At 38.7% G+C, this 18,099-nt stretch overlaps 2 protein-coding genes across 2 annotated transcripts in view; both read left to right on the forward strand.

Moving 5' to 3' along the window:
* Positions 1–494: 494 nt before the first annotated feature.
* LOC146309106 (5-hydroxytryptamine receptor 3A) lies at positions 495–6,396 on the forward strand. Its single transcript, XM_084744352.1, has 8 exons — positions 495–2,229; positions 3,603–3,647; positions 3,821–3,930; positions 4,090–4,262; positions 4,356–4,516; positions 4,610–4,820; positions 5,214–5,372; positions 6,090–6,396. The coding sequence occupies exons 1-8, from the start codon at positions 2,011–2,013 to the stop codon at positions 6,368–6,370; spliced, it is 1,359 nt and encodes a 452-aa protein (XP_084600478.1). The 5' UTR covers positions 495–2,010; the 3' UTR covers positions 6,371–6,396.
* A 2,200-nt stretch (positions 6,397–8,596) lies between these two features.
* slc38a12 (solute carrier family 38 member 12) overlaps positions 8,597–18,099 on the forward strand; it is a 66,657-nt gene continuing 57,154 nt past the window's right edge. Inside the window, exons 1-5 of the mRNA XM_084744125.1 lie at positions 8,597–8,872; positions 10,800–10,866; positions 12,553–12,674; positions 13,659–13,740; positions 17,986–18,079. Coding sequence (XP_084600251.1) covers positions 10,822–10,866; positions 12,553–12,674; positions 13,659–13,740; positions 17,986–18,079 — 343 coding nt within the window. The 5' untranslated portion in view covers positions 8,597–8,872; positions 10,800–10,821. The remainder of the gene's footprint in view (positions 8,873–10,799; positions 10,867–12,552; positions 12,675–13,658; positions 13,741–17,985; positions 18,080–18,099) is intronic.

An 18,099-nucleotide genomic window follows, 5' to 3' on the forward strand; every position in this document is an offset into this window, starting at 1 on the left:
CTGTGGCAAAGGTACGGGCTTGCATTGCCATCTGCCACTGTGTCCCTAATAAAAATACCTCTGTGTGGTGCCAAAGCTGGACACTTTTAAAGGGATAGTTTGGATTATTTGATGCAGGGTTGTATGAGGTACTTATTGTCAGTGTATTATTGTGGATGGTCAAAAATAAAAAAATATAAAAGCAAACAATATGTGCAAGTGTGACTTATTTAAATAAATGAGGCTGTGCAGTTTTGCACAGTATGGGAGGATATTGCAGAGTACAAAATGGAGTCAGGTGACTGAAATTGATGTTTCATTAACCAACCAAACTGAAGTCGGTCATTTTACCCAACAGAACGTGGAAGTTGCTGGTCTACCTTTGCCTCGATCGGTCAGTTTGTTTGTGTTGTTGTGTGACTTTGGTGAATCTGAACTGACCCTTGAAAACACAGAAGTCACATATGAACACAAACAAACTGATTGAGGCAGCGGCAGATCAACAGCTCTCATGTTCTGTGAGATAAAATGACTGACTTCACCTTTGGAGTTTGGTTGGTTTGGAGAGATTGATGTTTGGCTTATGTAACATCAGTTTCTCTTCAGAAAGGCAGTCTGACAGCAAGGTAAGGTAAAATATTTTAAATATAGTGCACACTTAAACTGACTTAACTTTTCAGGTGACTAAAATCCGTTTCCTTCCTGACCGTGTCCACAGCAGTACGTTAGCTTCTGTGCCGGTGCATCTCTCTGCTAATTCAACACATCGTAGTTTTAACGCACCAGTGACAAAACAGTGGGTTTGACACTTTTCAGGCTTTGTTTAAACTTTTGATATAGTGCCTTGAGGGAGAGGAGGTGTCTTTCTCTTTTTATCTTTCAGATCAACAGACCATCAGAGTGACTTATCTGAGCTATGAAACTGACCAGACTTTTATTTTCTGCAACAGCAAGATCAATAGAGTAATTTATTCCTAGTGGGGAAATAAATTGTTGCTACAACGTCTATGCCACAAAAAAAAAAAAATTGTCACATAAATAAAAGATGCTAAAAAGAAGGACAGCCGCTGCAACAAGCTGCTGCTAGAGTGGAGCCATCTAAAAGTGGGGCTGTATGAGGTACTTATCCATGGTCAGGGTTTTATCCACAGTAGATGGCGGTCAGCATGGCTTGACTTTGTAGAAGAAGCAGGAGGAACAGTGTAGGAATCAAAGCTTTTCTTGCTTTTTAGACATAAAATCAGTTTAAGTGTGTGCTGTAAAACTAACCAATCAAAGCAAGGGTAGACCAGCATGTCCCGTGTAAAATTACTCTTTTTTACCAAAGGAGTTTTGTGCCTTTGGAGAAAATGATATTTGTTTTATGTAAGGACACTTTCATGTCTGACAAGAGGGTGACAAATACAGGCTAACATAGCATATATCAGTGTTTTCTAGGAAAGGCCTCCAGATAAGATGGAGGATATTTTACTGTGGGTAAATAAGTAAAGCATTGAATAGAAATAGTAAAGGCAGCATGAGAAATAAATAAATCATGCAGTTTTTCAAATACGTATCTTTTCATTAAAAATATGCCCTCTGCCTTTTAACACATTATTTTTGGCAGCCTTAAGACAGATAAGTTGACAGATCTCGTCATCTCATGCTGCACAGGTGTCATAAGCGTCGACGGCAGTGTGGCCTCTGAAAGCTCCTCCACTCCCACCTGATGTTGACTTTTGGCTTCAGCTGCAGGCCAACAATAGGAACGATGGGGCGATTTGCGTTATGTCCATTAACAACAGACCACAGAAGCTTTCTCACACTTGAATAGGGCATTTAATTAGATCTATTGATGTCGCCTCCGCACTTAAACTGTTGTATTGTTCAGGTGTTTTTGTAACACAGTTTAAAAGGGTTTGTTCAGACGGAGATGAAGCCAGAAAGCCATGTCAGCTCTGAGGATTCTAGCTTTTCTTCCTTTAATTGGTGAGTTAAACATAAAAGAAGGATTTTGATTTTTACATAAAACACTGCAGCTGAAATTTGGAGATGTTGCTGGTTTGTGTTGGATCAGTTTTTTTTTTTTTGTCTTCCTTCCCAGCAGGTTTTTCCAGCAGTCAGATTTCAGACTGCTCATACCTGACTCTTCTGGATCACCTGAACCTGACAACAAGTAATGAGGCTCTGTCAGTCATGCGACCCGTGAAAAACTGGAAGAAATCCACCCTCATTCAGTTGGACATGTTGCTGTACGGCATTATAGAAGTGGTGAGCATGTTTTTATATTTCTTATATATATACTTTATGTCTTTCATGAATGGATCTGATCTCTTTAAAAGGTCAGTTCACATGAAACAAAAAATTAGGGCTGCAACTAACAATTATTTTCATAGTCGAGTACTCTGTCGATTGTTTTGTTGTTTGTTTTGTTTTGTCCACAACTCAAAATATTCAGTTTATTCAGAAACTAGCAAATATTTACATTTAAGACGCTGGAATCAGAGAATTTTGACTTTTTTTCCTTCAAATATTAGTCAGACCGATTAATTTATTACCATAATAGTTCAGGATTAATTTAATAATTGATTAATAATTGATTATTTGATCAATCATTGCAAAAAATAGATTTTTGGACTTACACAGTGTGATATCAAACAATGCAGGAAGTTATAATTTTATCCCTTACTTGGGCAAGCATATAACACATAAATATTTGGGGAAATTCATTAATTGCTATTTTCTAATGTGTTTAGGCTCAAATAACAAAATGTCATGATTTTCTATTTTTAAATGTGACCACAAGTTTCAATACATCACCTGTTCATGGTATCAATGTAAAGTTCTAACGTACTATTCATCTTGTTATTATGTTAAACTTTTCACATCATGTGATAATATTGTTATAATGTGGTGTTATAACAATGTCACGACTTGGCTTGGTTAAATATATATTATCTTATATATATCTTTTACATCATTTATATTCTTGCAAGATAAATAGTATGTTGTTATAACATTAAAAACATCTTGTTTTCTTGTTATAATCTGATACTGTTCTGTTTTTCTTCAACACCAACACGCTGCAGAATTGATCAAGGACTGTTGTATTAAACTCCATCATCTTTAACTTGTTTCACCATAAACTGGGTGTATAAACAGCCTATAAAATATTTTATTTCATTTATTTTTCATGAATTTATTTATTCTCAGCGACAATGCACATTTATCAGCATCACTGTAAATGTCTCAAAAGGCTAATTTTCAACTCTTGTCACGCAGCCTGATGTTTAATTGTCTATTAAAATAACAATTAAAACACAACATGTAAGGTTAGAGCTGAAGAAGTCAAAACATGAGCTGCTAAACGCTGACAGGAGCATCATGCAATACAAAATACAAAGCAACTTTAAAATGGTGCATTTCAGAAAACATAACATAAGCAGTTAAAACATGATATAGAATCATATAACATTACAGAAGACATATATAGGTGAAATTAATTGTTATAGATCTATGTATTCATTAATTTATTTAAATATTCAAGCATGTAGCATGTAAGTAACATGTTTATTTGAATAAATGTACTGTTTTTATAGTAAATGTCTGTGAATACTGACCACAGTGCTGCTGATTGTCTGCAGGATGAGAAGTTTCAAACTGTCATGAGTCACATCTTTGTTCAAATGGTAAGAAGTGAATTCAGAAAAGAATTCAGTTGCATTTTCAAATATCAGAGGTCTTTTATCATTAGATACATAAACTTCATCTACGTCCTGTGATTTTAAGTTTACTGACACTGTTCTTACAGTCTTCCATGCTGTCATAAACATTTTTAAGACTCAGTTTTGTCTTTTCCCAGAGTTGGACAAATGAATTCCTCGCCTGGCATCCATCAGACTTTTGTGGGATAGACAAGCTGTCTGTTCCGGTATCGAAGCTGTGGGCCCCAGATATAAGCATCCAAGAGGAGTATGTATTATTATATCATATGTTTTATTACTATAATCATATTATGACCTAACTGCAGTTTGAATGAGCAGGCGGCTCATTCTGAAAAGCGTCTCAAAACATAAATAAACTGCCACAATCATTAATCTCTTCACATAAAAACCCTCTTTCTTCCGTCAGTGCCTCTGACACTGGGAGTGTTCAGAGAGGTCCTCATGCCACCGTTTATCCCAACGGTATGGTGTTAGCAGCCTTTCGTCAGCGGCTGACCTCCACCTGTAAACTAAACCTCAGGCTGTTCCCCTTCGACAAACAAGATTGTAACATCACATTTGGATCAATGACCGCTGAAGGTAAGTTACACCTCACTTTTATCCAGAATCCAGAATAGCTTTGGAACATATTTGATTTAATGATATATTTATTTATTTTAATTACCTATACAGCGACAAGTATGTATATCACATCTTTCAGCAATGACTCAACCCTTACGAGAGTCTCTGAGCAGATCATGGTCACTCTGGGAGAATGGCAACTTCAATTCATGAGAACTGAAGACTATAATATTACCAAAAGCGGTATGACTCAAAGCAGACTTACATACATGGTTAGTAATGTGATGCAATTTGATAATAGTTTATTCCCCATTCCCCAAGTGTATTTGCCTGTAATTAATAAACTAATTGATTTTTTTTTCCAGGTCTCGATGGTCAGGAAGCCGATGCTTTATGTGATAAATTTCATCGTGCCCCTGTTCTATTTACTGGTTCTGGATCTGGCCTCCTTCTTCATCAGTGAGGCCAGAGGTGAAAAGATGAGCTTCAAAGTGACCATACTGCTCTCCATCTCCGTCCTGCTGCTGATTCTGAAAGACATGTTGCCGTCTACTGAAGACCAGCTGCCGCTGATCGGTACGCTGCCACACAAACCTCAGACCAGAGTTTTACTTTTTGGCATCATCAAGATTGATTTTAGAAACTCTTGACTGCAAAAAAAAGGTGTTTTGAAATGCGATTCCAATCACATTTCTGCAGATGTGTCGCACTGCAGGCAATAGTGACCCAAATCTGATTATTTTTGCTCAAGTGTGATTCAGATCTGTTTTTTTCGTGACAGTGTGAACAGCACAAATCACATGAAATCTGGTCTTTTCAATTCTGATTTATGCCACTTTCATATGTGTCAACAGTCTGTCTTAAAGATCTGATCTGAGAAACAAATCTGACGTCCCTGCAGTCTGAACAAATGATGGAGTCTTAACTGATATCACACCGAACTGTAACGTCCCTGCGCTTTTATTCCAGCCAGCTACTGCGTTGCGATCTTCGCCCTGGTGGGGATAAGCGTCCTGGAGGCCATGCTGGTGTGCTTCTTGTCCGACCTCGACTGTGGTTGTAGTAATAACGCTCAAAGATCCGACGGTGCTGAAGTGGAGATCGAGCTGGAACCCGACTTTCACAAAGGTACGTCTTCTGCAAACTGAAGATTTCTCATTTTTATGTTATTTTTGTAAAGTGTGTTGTCTGTTGTCATGTTAACGTGGCCTTAGTCTGCACTGACTTATGCAGAGTTGGTGTGTCATTTTACAAGCGAATGTCACAGAGAAAAAAAAAGGCTGGAGGCTGTAATCTAAAGAGTGAGAAAGCCCATGTATGGAGGAGGTTGTGGGTCAAACAAACACACTTTGTGTCCCGTGTGAAACTAAAAGTCAGTGCTGGGGTATTTTAACTGCAGCACTTATGCAACAGCAGCAACTTTAGCCAAGTTTAGAATCGAATAAAACAGGAAATACTTCATTGTCTTCCTTTTGCATCCAGAAGGCAGAAATTTGTCTTTAAACAACGTTAGCTGGCTTTGAGTTTCTGTACTGATATCAAAACCATAAATTTGTGTACCCACTTTAGGTTGCAATATTCTACAAAACTCTTTTTATCTTATAAGATAAATAAAACTTGTTAGTTATTAAATGATGTGATCTGTGAAATAAAGAAGAGCTGCAGATTCAGCAGATAATTCTCTGTTGGTTCATGACTACGAACAACGCCTTCCACATGAGAGAAACTTTGAATAATTCACGCCCCGATACAGATCAGTGACCCTACATGAACATATAGACACAGAACCCAGCTTGATATTTTCCTCTGTGCGTCTCATTCTGCTGAATAATCTTCCTCACACAGAGCCCGCTGCAGCTGAAGAAACTTCGGGTCGGGTGAAAGCAGAGAAAAGTGTCCTTCCTCTGGACGGGCCCTGTGGCCGCGAGCTGCTGAAACAGATCCTGCAGGAAGTGAAGGCAGCGCGGCGGGCAGCTGCAAGTCAAGGAAAAGACAAGAAGAAACCCGGATTCTACAGAAGAGTCGCAGAAATCATCGACTCTGTGTTCTTTGTCCTTTATTTCTGTACTGTTGTCACTTTTCTGACGTACATGTATATGCACTGGGTTTCAAAATTCTTGTTATGAGAAATGAGCTATAGTCACTTGTTACTTCTCTCAAAAGTAATGTAATTACTTTCCCTGGTAACTAATTACTTTTATATGCAGTAACTGGTAAAGTAAGATTTGCGTCACTTTTAAAAATCTGCTTCAGTTCTCTTATTAATGCACATAAAGCTTTATTATTTTAGTGTTTCTGTGGCACAGTTTGGGACAAGACTACTGTCGAAGTTTATCTATCTTTGTACTGACACGCTGTTTATAGAGTGTGAGAGATCCAAGATGGCGACTATTAAATATATGTGCCTTGTTGCTTCTTCTGAGAACAATGTTTTGTTTTTTAGCTGCTTGTTGAAGTAAACGGCTGTTGTTGAAAACTATGGAATGATTTTATTCTTGAGTCCAAATTAACCTTTAAAAAACTGAAAGTAGGCTACATACAAAAGAAAACAATGCATATTTAAAATAATCATCAAACACTTGTTTCAAAATAAGGTTCCGCCTCAGATAACCAATCATATTTGAGGATAAAAGGGTGGCCGGTCAGATTTCAGGGGTGGTTAGTGCACCCCCATCTGTAGAAGTGCAGCTAGCTGGGATATTTTTATATAATGCTTTTACATCAGTAGTGTGGTATTTTTCCATTCCAAATTTGTTCCTGAAAATTAAAGTAAACATCTTAAAGAAAATTCAGCATCTGTCTCATTTTGGCAGATGTTAGAGTTTTCAGGATTTTCTAAATGTAGAGGAGCCCCAGAGTTTCCTATTTATTGTCATTTTCATTACGATTAAATTGCTGGTTGAGATTCGTGATTTGAAATTGGGAGAGAGAGAGAGAGAGAGAGAGAGAGAGAAAATAATTTTTCCACAGCTTCCTTTCCATCAAAGGTGCACCGGGTGCATGCAACCCCAAATAACATTTTTCATTGGGCCTCAAAAAAGCTACACACGGCCCTGTTGGCCATAGAGACGTCTGCCTTCTCTCCAATATAATGGGACTGAATGGCAGTAGCCCTGTGTTGCTCAAAGCACCAAAAATACATTTTAAATTAGTGTCTCCTCCCAAAAAATCATGACCAGGTTACTCAAGATAGTCCACAGACTTTGTTGTGAGCAGGTTCATGTAGGAACTACTTTTTTCTGCACTACAATCTAGTGGAACTACTTCCTTTTTGGTGCTTGGAGCGACACAAGTCTCCATTTAGTTCCATTGTACTGGAGAGAAAGTAGACATCTATCTCCAAAATGCTGCAACGCACGCTTTTTTTTGTTTTTTAGATGGATAAGCAGCACTACAGTCCACGGAGGAAAATATATATACATCTTATTTTGGAGAGAACTGTCCCATTGAAGCTGTGTTAGAGACTACAACAAAAACACAGGTTAGAAAATGTTTAAATCACCATCAATCTACTGAAAGTGAGTGTGTTACTGCTCACAGTGAATACTACACTGACAGCTGTATTTTCATATGACTTGTATATTCTGTCACATGACTACTGGTTAAGGGGCAGCTCGTTTTGATTGCCTAAGCAGCACGAAGGGGCGGGTACAAAGTTAAGCTGTACTGATTTAACCAAAGTGTACTTACATATGTATGTCAGTGAGCTAATTGTGTTGAAATCTGTCAGCAGTGTGAGGATCAGTGCGCAGGGATGGAGTGGATACACAGCACGCGCTCTAACAATTAGATTTGATTCGACCTCGTGATTTGTTTTCCGAACCAACAACCAGCAAAGCAAACCAACTATCACGAGTATCAAGTCAAACATAATTACGACAAAGTCAGTTCCATCCTGCCTTCAAAATAAAAGCCTTGTAATGTCGATCACTTATCGAAACATTATAGGTTACATTAAATTACACTGGATTTGACATGAAACTGTACATATAAATATAGATCTCAGTGGATAACACTGATTTATTATTGAACATAAAATACAAAAACAAAGAAAATACAAATACAAACAACAGCTTTTTAGACTTTCCGCCCATTGCTGCACAAACCAGGCGCAAGTGCATTTAATACCTTGTAGACGTGGCAAAAATGGCACCTGCGCTGGAGTGAGATTGCAAATCCACCTGCGCCACCAGCACAACGGCTTTGTCCCGGGTGTAAGATAGGGCCACATGACTTTTAACATTGGTGTAAACAAACAAACTTAGCTCTAGTTCTAATCACAGTACGACAGAGACTGTTTTACTTTGAAATGTTGTACCGGAAAGCCGAGTTTGTGTTGACGGAAACATGACGTCTTCATGCGGAAGCAGGTCAGCTGGTCTCTTTAGTTTACTGCTTCAGTTAGCTCTGTGTTGGAGCCCTGGTGGTTCATGGGAAAGTGTTGTTGTCTGAGGTCTCGTTTTAAACCGACCCCCCTCTATTTATTTAAGACAGAAGCAGCTCATGTTAGCGGCGGTGTGCGTTTATCCAGCTAGCTGTTAGCTGGTGAGGATCTGATCCAGCTCACAGCTTGGAGCATCCTGCTAACCTAGCAGCTACATTAGCAACATACACTGGAGAGAAGTGAGGTGAGAACAGCTGTTTACTTTCGTGTCCACCAATGACACACATGTGACTCCACACGGAATAACTAATTCCCACTTTTATCAATGAGTTTTAGAAAAATTATTTTTGTCAATATGTGATTTTGTGCGATAGTTTTTGTAACTGACGCTGCCAGTTAGCTACGTAGCAGATAAATATCACCTTACTGACATCAACAGTGGCTGCTAGCACTTTACTATGAGGCTTCATATCATGTACTTTAATCATGTTGAACTAATGCAGGTCTTATCATTAGTTAATGCATTAATCAATGGAGGATGTATCATGAGTTCCTGTTGCTCATCATTAACGAATCATCAAGTGACTTTATGTGATTAGTTTGTACTAATGTTCAGCAGTTAAAGGGGTAGTTCGTTTAAAAATGAAAACTCAGTCATTTTCTACTCCTCCTCATGCCGATTCAAGGTCAGGTTTAGTCTTTTAGTCCACAAAACACTGCTGAAGTTTCACTGGAAAACAGTGTTGCAGAAGTGACCAGCTGTCAGTTGATTAACTGGTCAGTTATTTTCTCCATTAATTGATTAATAGTTGTTTGTTTTGAAAAGTCAGATAATGGTGTAAAATGTTGATTGGTGTTTCCTAAAACCCACGATAATGTCCTGTAATGTCTTGTTTTACTCACAACCTAAAGACATTCAGATTACTGTCTAGACCATCAAATATTCACATTTAAGAAGCTGAGCTCAGAGAAATTTTACTTTTGTCCTTGAAAAGTGAAAATAGTTGTGATTAATTTAATAATCAATTAAGAACCGATTAATTGCTGCAGCTCTAATTGCAAGCATACATTTAAAATATTAAAAGACAATAAAAATGAAAAAAGAGAGCAAACAAATGTAAAACGAGTAGTTACAGATTCATTTAATGAGAAGTTATGTTTCTACTTAATCAGAAAGCTGCAGTAAACAATAATGTTTTCAGCCCTGATTTAAATCAGCTGACAGTTTCAGCAGACCTCAAATATTCAGGAAGTTTGTTCAACAGGTGTGGAACATAGAAACTGAAAGCTGCTTCATGTCGCTTGGTTTTGATCCTGTAAAAACTGAGTAAACCTGTTCCAGATGACCTGAGGGGTCTGGGTGCTTCATAACGTGCAAATAAATCACATATGTGTTTAGACCCAAGACTATTTAGTGCTTTATAAACTAGTAATTAGATTTTAAAATCTATCATTTGACACACAGGATGCCAGTGCAGTTATTTAAGGACTACTTTCTACTTTCTTTGTCTTAGTTTGTGAGGACTCTGACAGCAGCAGCAGCGTTCTGGATGAGCTGCAGCTGTCTGATTGATTTCTTTACTCAGACCTGTGAATACTTTGGTCAAGTTTCTACAACATGAATCAAAGCTGGGATCTCTTTCATCATACAAACACTGAAACTATAAGCATGAACTGATTCTATCAGGGACAGAATGAATGTTTAAGCTCTACTATGATGAAGACAATGAAGATGAAAACATTTTCGGGGATCAGAATTACACAGATTTCTGCATAACTTTTCCATTCTTCTGCCAATCTTGTATTTTTTACTAGAGCTGCAACGATTAATTGATTAATGTAAATCAATTACCAAGTATTTGGCAATCTGTTAATTGGTTTAAGTATTTTTTTTTGAGAAAGGAAAGGCAAAATTCTCTTATATCAGCTTCTTAAATGTAAATATTTACTAGTTTCTTTAATCCTTTATAACAGTAAACTGAATATTTTTGGGTTGTGGACAAAACAAGATATTTGAGGTTGTCCTATTGGGCTTTGGGAAACACTGACTGACATATTTCACAATTTTCTGACATTTTAATTGACAGATTAATTGACAAAGAAAATAATCCTTAGTTGCAGCCCTGCTGTCTGTCAGCCCTGTCTTCAGCTGGCTGTTGTTTTTCCTTCAGGTGAGGACCAGTGTCATCGACCATGGCAGGTGGAATTACAGAGACCGGGGAACCCTACTCCGCATTTGTGAGTATCCCGCAGAAGACTCTGGTTATTTCCTGATTTCTTTTTGATAATTTAAAGGAGAAATCTGTAAGATTTACTGTAATTTATCATAAAATGACTGTGATATGTCATCAGAGATAATTTAGACTTGCTAAAAGTACTTGCATCTTTGACAACAACGCTACAGCCATGGTGAAGTTTATATTCTGGGCAGGAATAACAGCTTTTGTTTGGCTGTTTCATATTTATTAGAGTTCAAATTAATGCCGAATGTTTGCCAAATGAGTAAGTGTCTGTTTATGGGCTGTAAGAAATTGTTAATAATCTTTTAGGAGGAGCAGATGTTTATAACAGTTAAATTGAGAAAAATGTTAATGGAGTTTGGCAGGCAGTGACAGAGACAGCCACTGAACAAACTCGAGCTCCAGTGTGTGTATTTTCAGAGCAGTGGGCTTTTGTTTTCAGGATAATGGGCTTCACTTTACACTGACAGACAACTGACAGTAATAAACAGCTGAATCATAGTGTGAAATTATAAAGTTGCACTCGTCTTGTGCTCCTCCAGCGTTCCTGCAGCCTGCCCGAGCTTCCTTGAGTCTGGGGAGGAGGGGGCAGGGGGAAACAACTCACTTCAACCGTAGACTGTAGGTTAAATAGGATTTCAACCTATTCATTATACTGTCTGTAGATCCAACTCACTATTTGGACTGCAGTAATCATTTTTGGACACAATTGTAACATATAGGAGAGCTTTTGTGGTAGCCAGAGGCTCACATGTCCATTTGATTGGGGCAAATAAAATTTTAAACACTGCAGCCCTACTGCTCTGCTGATCTGCAGATATTTGAGCTTTTATGTTATTGGTTAGGTTGAACTAAATGCCTGTCTTGAGCCAGTTAAACTGAATGTAAATACTTTGGCAACCTAGGACAGAAAATGTTTTTCTATGTCAAGGTGATGAAATGAGTTATGTTCTTGTAAGCCGGGATGATGGAAATGAAAGTGCTGTGAAAAATAGAGGAAGTTAAAATGCTTACACACTTGCTTCTTTTTTTCTCACCAGGCCTCTTTATGGTTTTGACAACTCATTTCAGTTCCAGACTTTGCTTACGTCGGCATGACTCTCCACAGAGATTAAGTTCTGCTGGTCAAGTGTTTTTTTTTTCTTTTTCAGGAAGCTAAAGCTTTGAATCATTAAAGCAGTTTGCTACCTGATAAGGCCAACGGCCGTCCTGTTAGCCCAGTTGTCTTCCTTGACAGTGGTTGATTCTTTCACCCAGTAGTCTGACCTTTGTCAGCCAGGGCCCCGAGGATCACCTGATACTGTGGAGCTGCAGATTTTGCACTCAAGAAAAACTACATTAAGTAAATCATTAATTTTGGATGAAACTTGATTGATCCCTGTAGAGGAATTAGGTCCACACTTTGTTTTAGCGCTGTGTCAGCGTTGGACAAAGTTCTGGCTGAACCCAAACATCTCTGGCTTGTTTGTATTTCTTTAAACCAATCAGAATTGTCTACTGTTTACAGCTGATCACAGCAACAACTGAGAGGACAAACATTACACACGACTGTTTCTGCATTTATCTAATTCTATTAGATGTAATCCTACAACTGAACATCCTCCTCCTGCACTCTGTGATAGTGAGACAACACTGAAGACACATTACACATCTTCACTTCCTGTCCTGCTCATGTCTTCTCCAGGTGGGGCTGGTGTATATGTTCAATCTGATTGTGGGAACCGGAGCCCTGACGATGCCCAGAGCCTTCGCCACAGCTGGCTGGGTGGTCAGCTTAGCGCTCATCTCCTTTTTAGGATTCATGAGGTAAGTCTTGTTCTTCCCCAACACAGAGAACACCTGCAGTGTTTACTTTTCCACCTCTTTTACATTTCCGACACGTCACTGCTCTTTCTGTCAGGCGTACAACAACAGCAGAGACAATGACTGAGTTTACATGCACAGAATATGACAGATAATTTACTGCATTTAATAACTTATACTGCATTTTAGTTGTAAATACTCTGGCAACATTTGAAAGAGTTCACACAACATTAAACAGCCGGAGCCTCTTCCATCATGCAATCACTGAAACGTTGGAATGATTCATAAACATAACCTGCACTGTAAACCTGAATAATATATATACCTGTTCTCAGAAACATGGAGGCGATCTGTTGCCACAGTTTTCTTGAGTTCATAAACTCAAACCTCAGGTTGCAATAAGTTAACAGAACTGAATATTTTTTAAGTATAAAAACACATTATTTGATTTTTAGCAAACTTCTTGTGAAATCTCTGAAAATATTTGTTTGCCCCTCATTAATTAAAAAAGTATGTATTTCCGGAACTCGGATTATGTTTCCTTCAGGACACCTAACATAATCTGTTCTTACCTTGGACAGAATTAAGAGCATGTTTAAGCTCTTTCAGTATGAAATACTCATTTATGGGATCGGAATTATCCTTATTTTTGTGTAACTTTCTCTCCTCTTCTGCTAATCGTTGTCGTCCCCTGCAGAGCTCACCACCTGATTCCACTTTGCACAGCACACGAAAATCAGCCTTCCTTGTTACTAACAGCCTCATTTATTCATCATAAAAACTGCCGTATCTCTCTCTCCATTCTTTGAAAAACAGTGTGAATCAATTAGTTTTCATTCTGAATTAGAAAATCGTCAGAAGGGCACTCGACACCATATCGAGTGCCAGGAGTTGAATACCACTGGCCTAAATGATACCAGATCATTAATGGTGGCTCTTTAAACTGTTGGTCATCTTATCTTTCATTCTTCCCTCTCCTCTCACCAGCTACATGACCACCACGTTTGTGATCGAGGCGATGGCGGCGGCCAACGCTCAGCTGCGCTGGAAAAGAAGAGAGCAGGAGGAGGTGAGATAATAAACTCTGTGCAGGAGCAGAGTCTCACTCTATATGTAAATATCTGTAATAGGCTGTTGGCTGGATTGACGGTTCCCTGTTTGCTGTGAGGATGTGTCAGACAAACCAAATATTAAAGAAGTAAATGTTCCTGTCTGTCAGTGGGAGTTTGTCGAAGAAGACATTAAGCCAAACACTACTCACACCCTGCAGGCAAAAAAGTGGAACTAATGTTAGTATAAATGCATTGCAGGGACATTTCAGTCCTCAGCTCTGGTTAATGTCCTTTTAGACCTCGTTTTGACATGTTGAAGCGTGTTTAAGGAGCTAATAACAGAATGAACTTCATCTTCTTTTACAGAGATAAACCAGTGAAATAATCTGTGTCAAAATAAACACAAATCCAGAGTGATTTCTGTCTGGGAGTGTGATGGTGTGCCTCTGAATGTAGAACCACACTGCAAGACAGATTAGCAGAAGTACTTTCTTCCTTCGGAGCACGTCGGATCTACTTTGTTTCATTGATTCTCAAAAATAGACTTATGCAAATCCTGTTATGGCACAGATTTGGCACCGAAAACACAAACACTGGATGGTATGGGAGCGTGCAGCGGGCGGTGGTGCACTCAATACAGGATAATACTTTTACACCGCATTTGTGTTGATATAATGACATAGAATTTTGCTAGTGTGAATTTGCAATTCAGAAATATTTTATTGATCCCCAGGGGGAAATAGTTCACGTTACAGGTGCTCCTCACAAGAATAGAAAAAATATAAATGCATAGTGCAATTACAAGAGAAAATTTAAAAAATATAACAAGATATTTAAAAAAAAATATGTACAGTAAACTATCAAATATAGACAGAGAAAATGACAATAATCGATAATAAAAACAGAATGTATACAGTAAAGGTATGTGCTGAACAATAATACATTGATACTATAAAATTATTATTAAACATGTATATACTATAATAGATTAGAAGCAGAGATATAGAATGGAAGTAAGAAAAATTAAGAATTATGTACACAATGTACATCATGATATGAAAATATGTGTTTATATAACAGTGTAAATATAAATGCTGTGTGACAGAGAAGACAGTAAAGTTGCACAGTGTAAATGCAACTGTTAAGCTTTTGCACAGGGTGATTGTCGTATTGCACATTTGCTGTCGGTGAAACTGCAATCAGTTAATCAGTGTTGAGTTAGAGGAGAAATCTGTAATATATTTTTTGTAATAAATCACAAAATTACTATGATATGTGATCAGAATTTAATGAAATATGTTGAGTTGCGACAGTGCTGTGGTGTCCTTTGAAATTTCTAGTCTGGGTTGAAATTATGTTTTGTTTTTTTGTGTCTAAAATGGCAATTACACTAACATAAAGTAACAACTGTACACGACAAACACTAACAAAATGTACCATTTATAGTTTGGAACATAAAATAGCAAACTTAAACTCTCAGCAATGCATTATGGGGATTATGCTCTCTCTCAGCCTTAGCGTCTGCAGCGCACGCAGCCAGAATCCTACAGCACCCCACAACGGTTGGAGGATGCCATGAACATTAAACAAACTACCCAGAGGGTGAAAACTGTGACAGGATGTGACACAAACACAATCCATTTACATCAACTGACACAGAACCTTTCACCTCTAAACTGAAGTTCAGTTTCAGCCTCATGTGACGTTACACAAACCAACCACAACCAAAGTAACCAATCGAGGCAGCGGACGACGTGCCGCTCCTGTGTTCTACGAGGTAAAATGACCAAAGCAGTCTTGTGGTTGTTAAGAGAGCATAAATGGATATAACGCCTTCAGTTTCCCGTCAGAAAAGGCTGCCTGACAGCAAGGTAAAGCAGTGGAAATATTCTAAATATAGCAGACACTTAAACTGATGAAGCTAAGTAATGTACTGCTCTGGACAGGGTCAACTGCAAAATGTATTTTAGACACTTAAAAAAAAATCAATATCAGTTTTATGTTTTTCTGCTGACCCTGTCCACAGCAGTATGTTGCTGAGCTGCTTCTCCAAACTCAAGTACCTCATACAACCTCACCTCAAAAAGTCTGCACTGTTCCTTTAAAGACACTTTACAGTTTACTTAAACATGTCAGACATTTTAAAGCTCACAGTGTAAGTATTTCTGCAGCATCAACACTGAGCGACCTCGATGATTTCCTCCTTGTTTGAGCTGAGGTTTTTGACCATTTAGACGTCTCCTCTTTCACATTTGAACTTCGGTTGAGAGAAACAATGACTGTTTTTATTTGTAGCCCAGTAAAATAACTCGACTGTAGAATATTTCAAGCCTGGAGAGAAACTCCCCTTTTAATAGGAAACTCTCTTTTTTTTTTTTTTGGTAGGCCGTTGTTGTTTTATTGTCCAATCTTAGCACAAGTGAAATGTGTCTCTTGCCACCCGTCTATAAGAACCCCAATTTGGATGAAGCCGTCGGTATAGGACTGTACTCCATCTCTGCAGGGAACAGCCCAGCCTTCAATCATTTTTACTTTGACTAAGAAAAAGACTTTGTGCACTTTTAATGGCTCGGCCTTTGCTTTTTGTTTCTCCCCTGGTACAGAAGTCATCTTGCTTAATGCCTGTGGGTTTCCAGTTGAGGAGTTATGAGCCTGAGGACAATAGCCCGACTCTAACTGAGCCCCAAACACTCGGCCTTGATTCATGGCTCCTGTGCTCCTCTCAGCCTTTTCCTCCCACGTAATGGAAAACAACAGGGGGAGAAAACTGGAAATGTTTGCTGCTGAATGCCTTTTATGTCTCTCTGCTTGACTGAAGCATATTAACAAAAAATGAAGGGCTGTTTCTTTACAGCGATGCATCATATATGTTTTCTGAGAAAGTCTCATATAAGTTTATAAGGAAGAAACTGGAGACCATGACTTAAAGAATGATCTTTCTGTCTGCATGTGCATGTGGAGAATTGTAGGGAGAGATAAATCAGACTGTGTCTAATTATATGTGATGTGACCAGATGTAAAGGCTGAACTCTTTATAGGATATTCCCAGCTGTGTGACTGCCTGCAGTGGCCTAAAATATCACATAAGTGGTTGTGTTGCTACCCTGAAACCCTCACTCTAACGCTGAGTGATGTTCTGATTAATGTGCAGCACTAAGTGTTTGAGACGTGACCGCCCTCTGCTGGAGGTTCAAGTGGAGCACGACCAGACTGGTTTTTACGGCCACATCTCCTCATAGCATGGCTCAAGAAATTCTCTCCCCTAATGTTAAAAACCTGCGAAGAAATGACGGCAGCGAAAAAAGCAGAAAGAAAAAAAAGCAGCTTGTGATCAAACTGCCACCGAGGCACCTCAGGAACCAATTTTACACTGGGAATAGAAGTCCAGGCAATATAATGTCTCCTGCAATTTATTTTACCGTTTCAGCAAGCAAGGAAGCAAACAAAGAACAATGGTGTCTGCAGCATTTCACTCCCTGGTTAAACAAAAAAAAAAATCAAGCCAATATCAGTCAACCACTATATCAGTTGAGCACAAAGTCTTTTCATTTAGTCCATTAGGAACATTATGTTGGATGTTAAGGCTTCAAGTAAAATCAGAGTCTTGTTATACTAATATTGAATGTTGCTCCATCCTGGTTGTGTTATAGAAAACTGCTGCACTTCCTTTTGTGATTCACCTGCATGAAGTAGAAATTAAACATTCACGTCCACTCTGAGGATTCACAGATGACTGTGTTTTAGAAAGTTAGTCTGACTTTTCTTTATCGCTGCCTGAAGGCATGAACAGTCATCTGACTCTCATCCAGAGCTGCACATGTTAATCTGTTATTTTGCTGGGTTTGCTTACGTTTGCTGCTGCTTGTTTGTTGTTTGTCACCGAGCCATTATCGCCTGTCACTTTTCATGTCCTCCTCCTCCTCCACCTTCGGTCCCAGCCAGCGTGTCACTTATTAACTCAGCTGATGACACGCGCAACTATCATCGACAGCTAATTGACAATAATCTGCAGAGAATTTGTGAAAAGATAAAAAGCGACGTGTGGGTATGTGATTGGTGTGAATTGTGGAGTCCTCCACTCTCCAAAGGGCTTCCCCAGCTGTTGTTTGTAATTTCCAGATGTTGCCTTCCCCTGCCTCACATGCAGAACAAATAAACGCTGCGTTAATCGCTTGTAAACTGAATGTTGTTTATGTTGAGAAATTAGAAAAACAGGCAACTGAAATGCTGCCGAGCTTTACTCACTTACATTATCTCCACAGATTGATGACAGCGACTCCACATCTGAGTATTCGGACGATGATGTCACGGGCCGAGGTCGTTCAGAGCCGGAGACGAAGCCCATCTTGTCTGTTCGTGAGTATCGGGAGTACGAC

Source organism: Lutjanus erythropterus, chromosome 19, assembly GCF_056507025.1.
Source record: "Lutjanus erythropterus isolate fLutEry1 chromosome 19, fLutEry1.hap2, whole genome shotgun sequence".
In the NCBI taxonomy this organism is placed as follows: Eukaryota; Metazoa; Chordata; class Actinopteri; order Lutjaniformes; family Lutjanidae; genus Lutjanus; species Lutjanus erythropterus.

Excerpts from the sequence above, each read along its gene's own strand:
- LOC146309106 (XM_084744352.1), top strand. The coding sequence starts at position 2,011 with ATGTTGCTGGTTTGTGTTGGATCAGTTTTTTTTTTTTTGTCTTCCTTC. Across the intron at positions 4,517-4,609 it reads AAAGCAGACTTACATACATG|GTCTCGATGGTCAGGAAGCC; the intron begins GTTAGTAATGTG and ends TTTTTTTTCCAG. Across the intron at positions 5,373-6,089 it reads GGAACCCGACTTTCACAAAG|AGCCCGCTGCAGCTGAAGAA; the intron begins GTACGTCTTCTG and ends TTCCTCACACAG.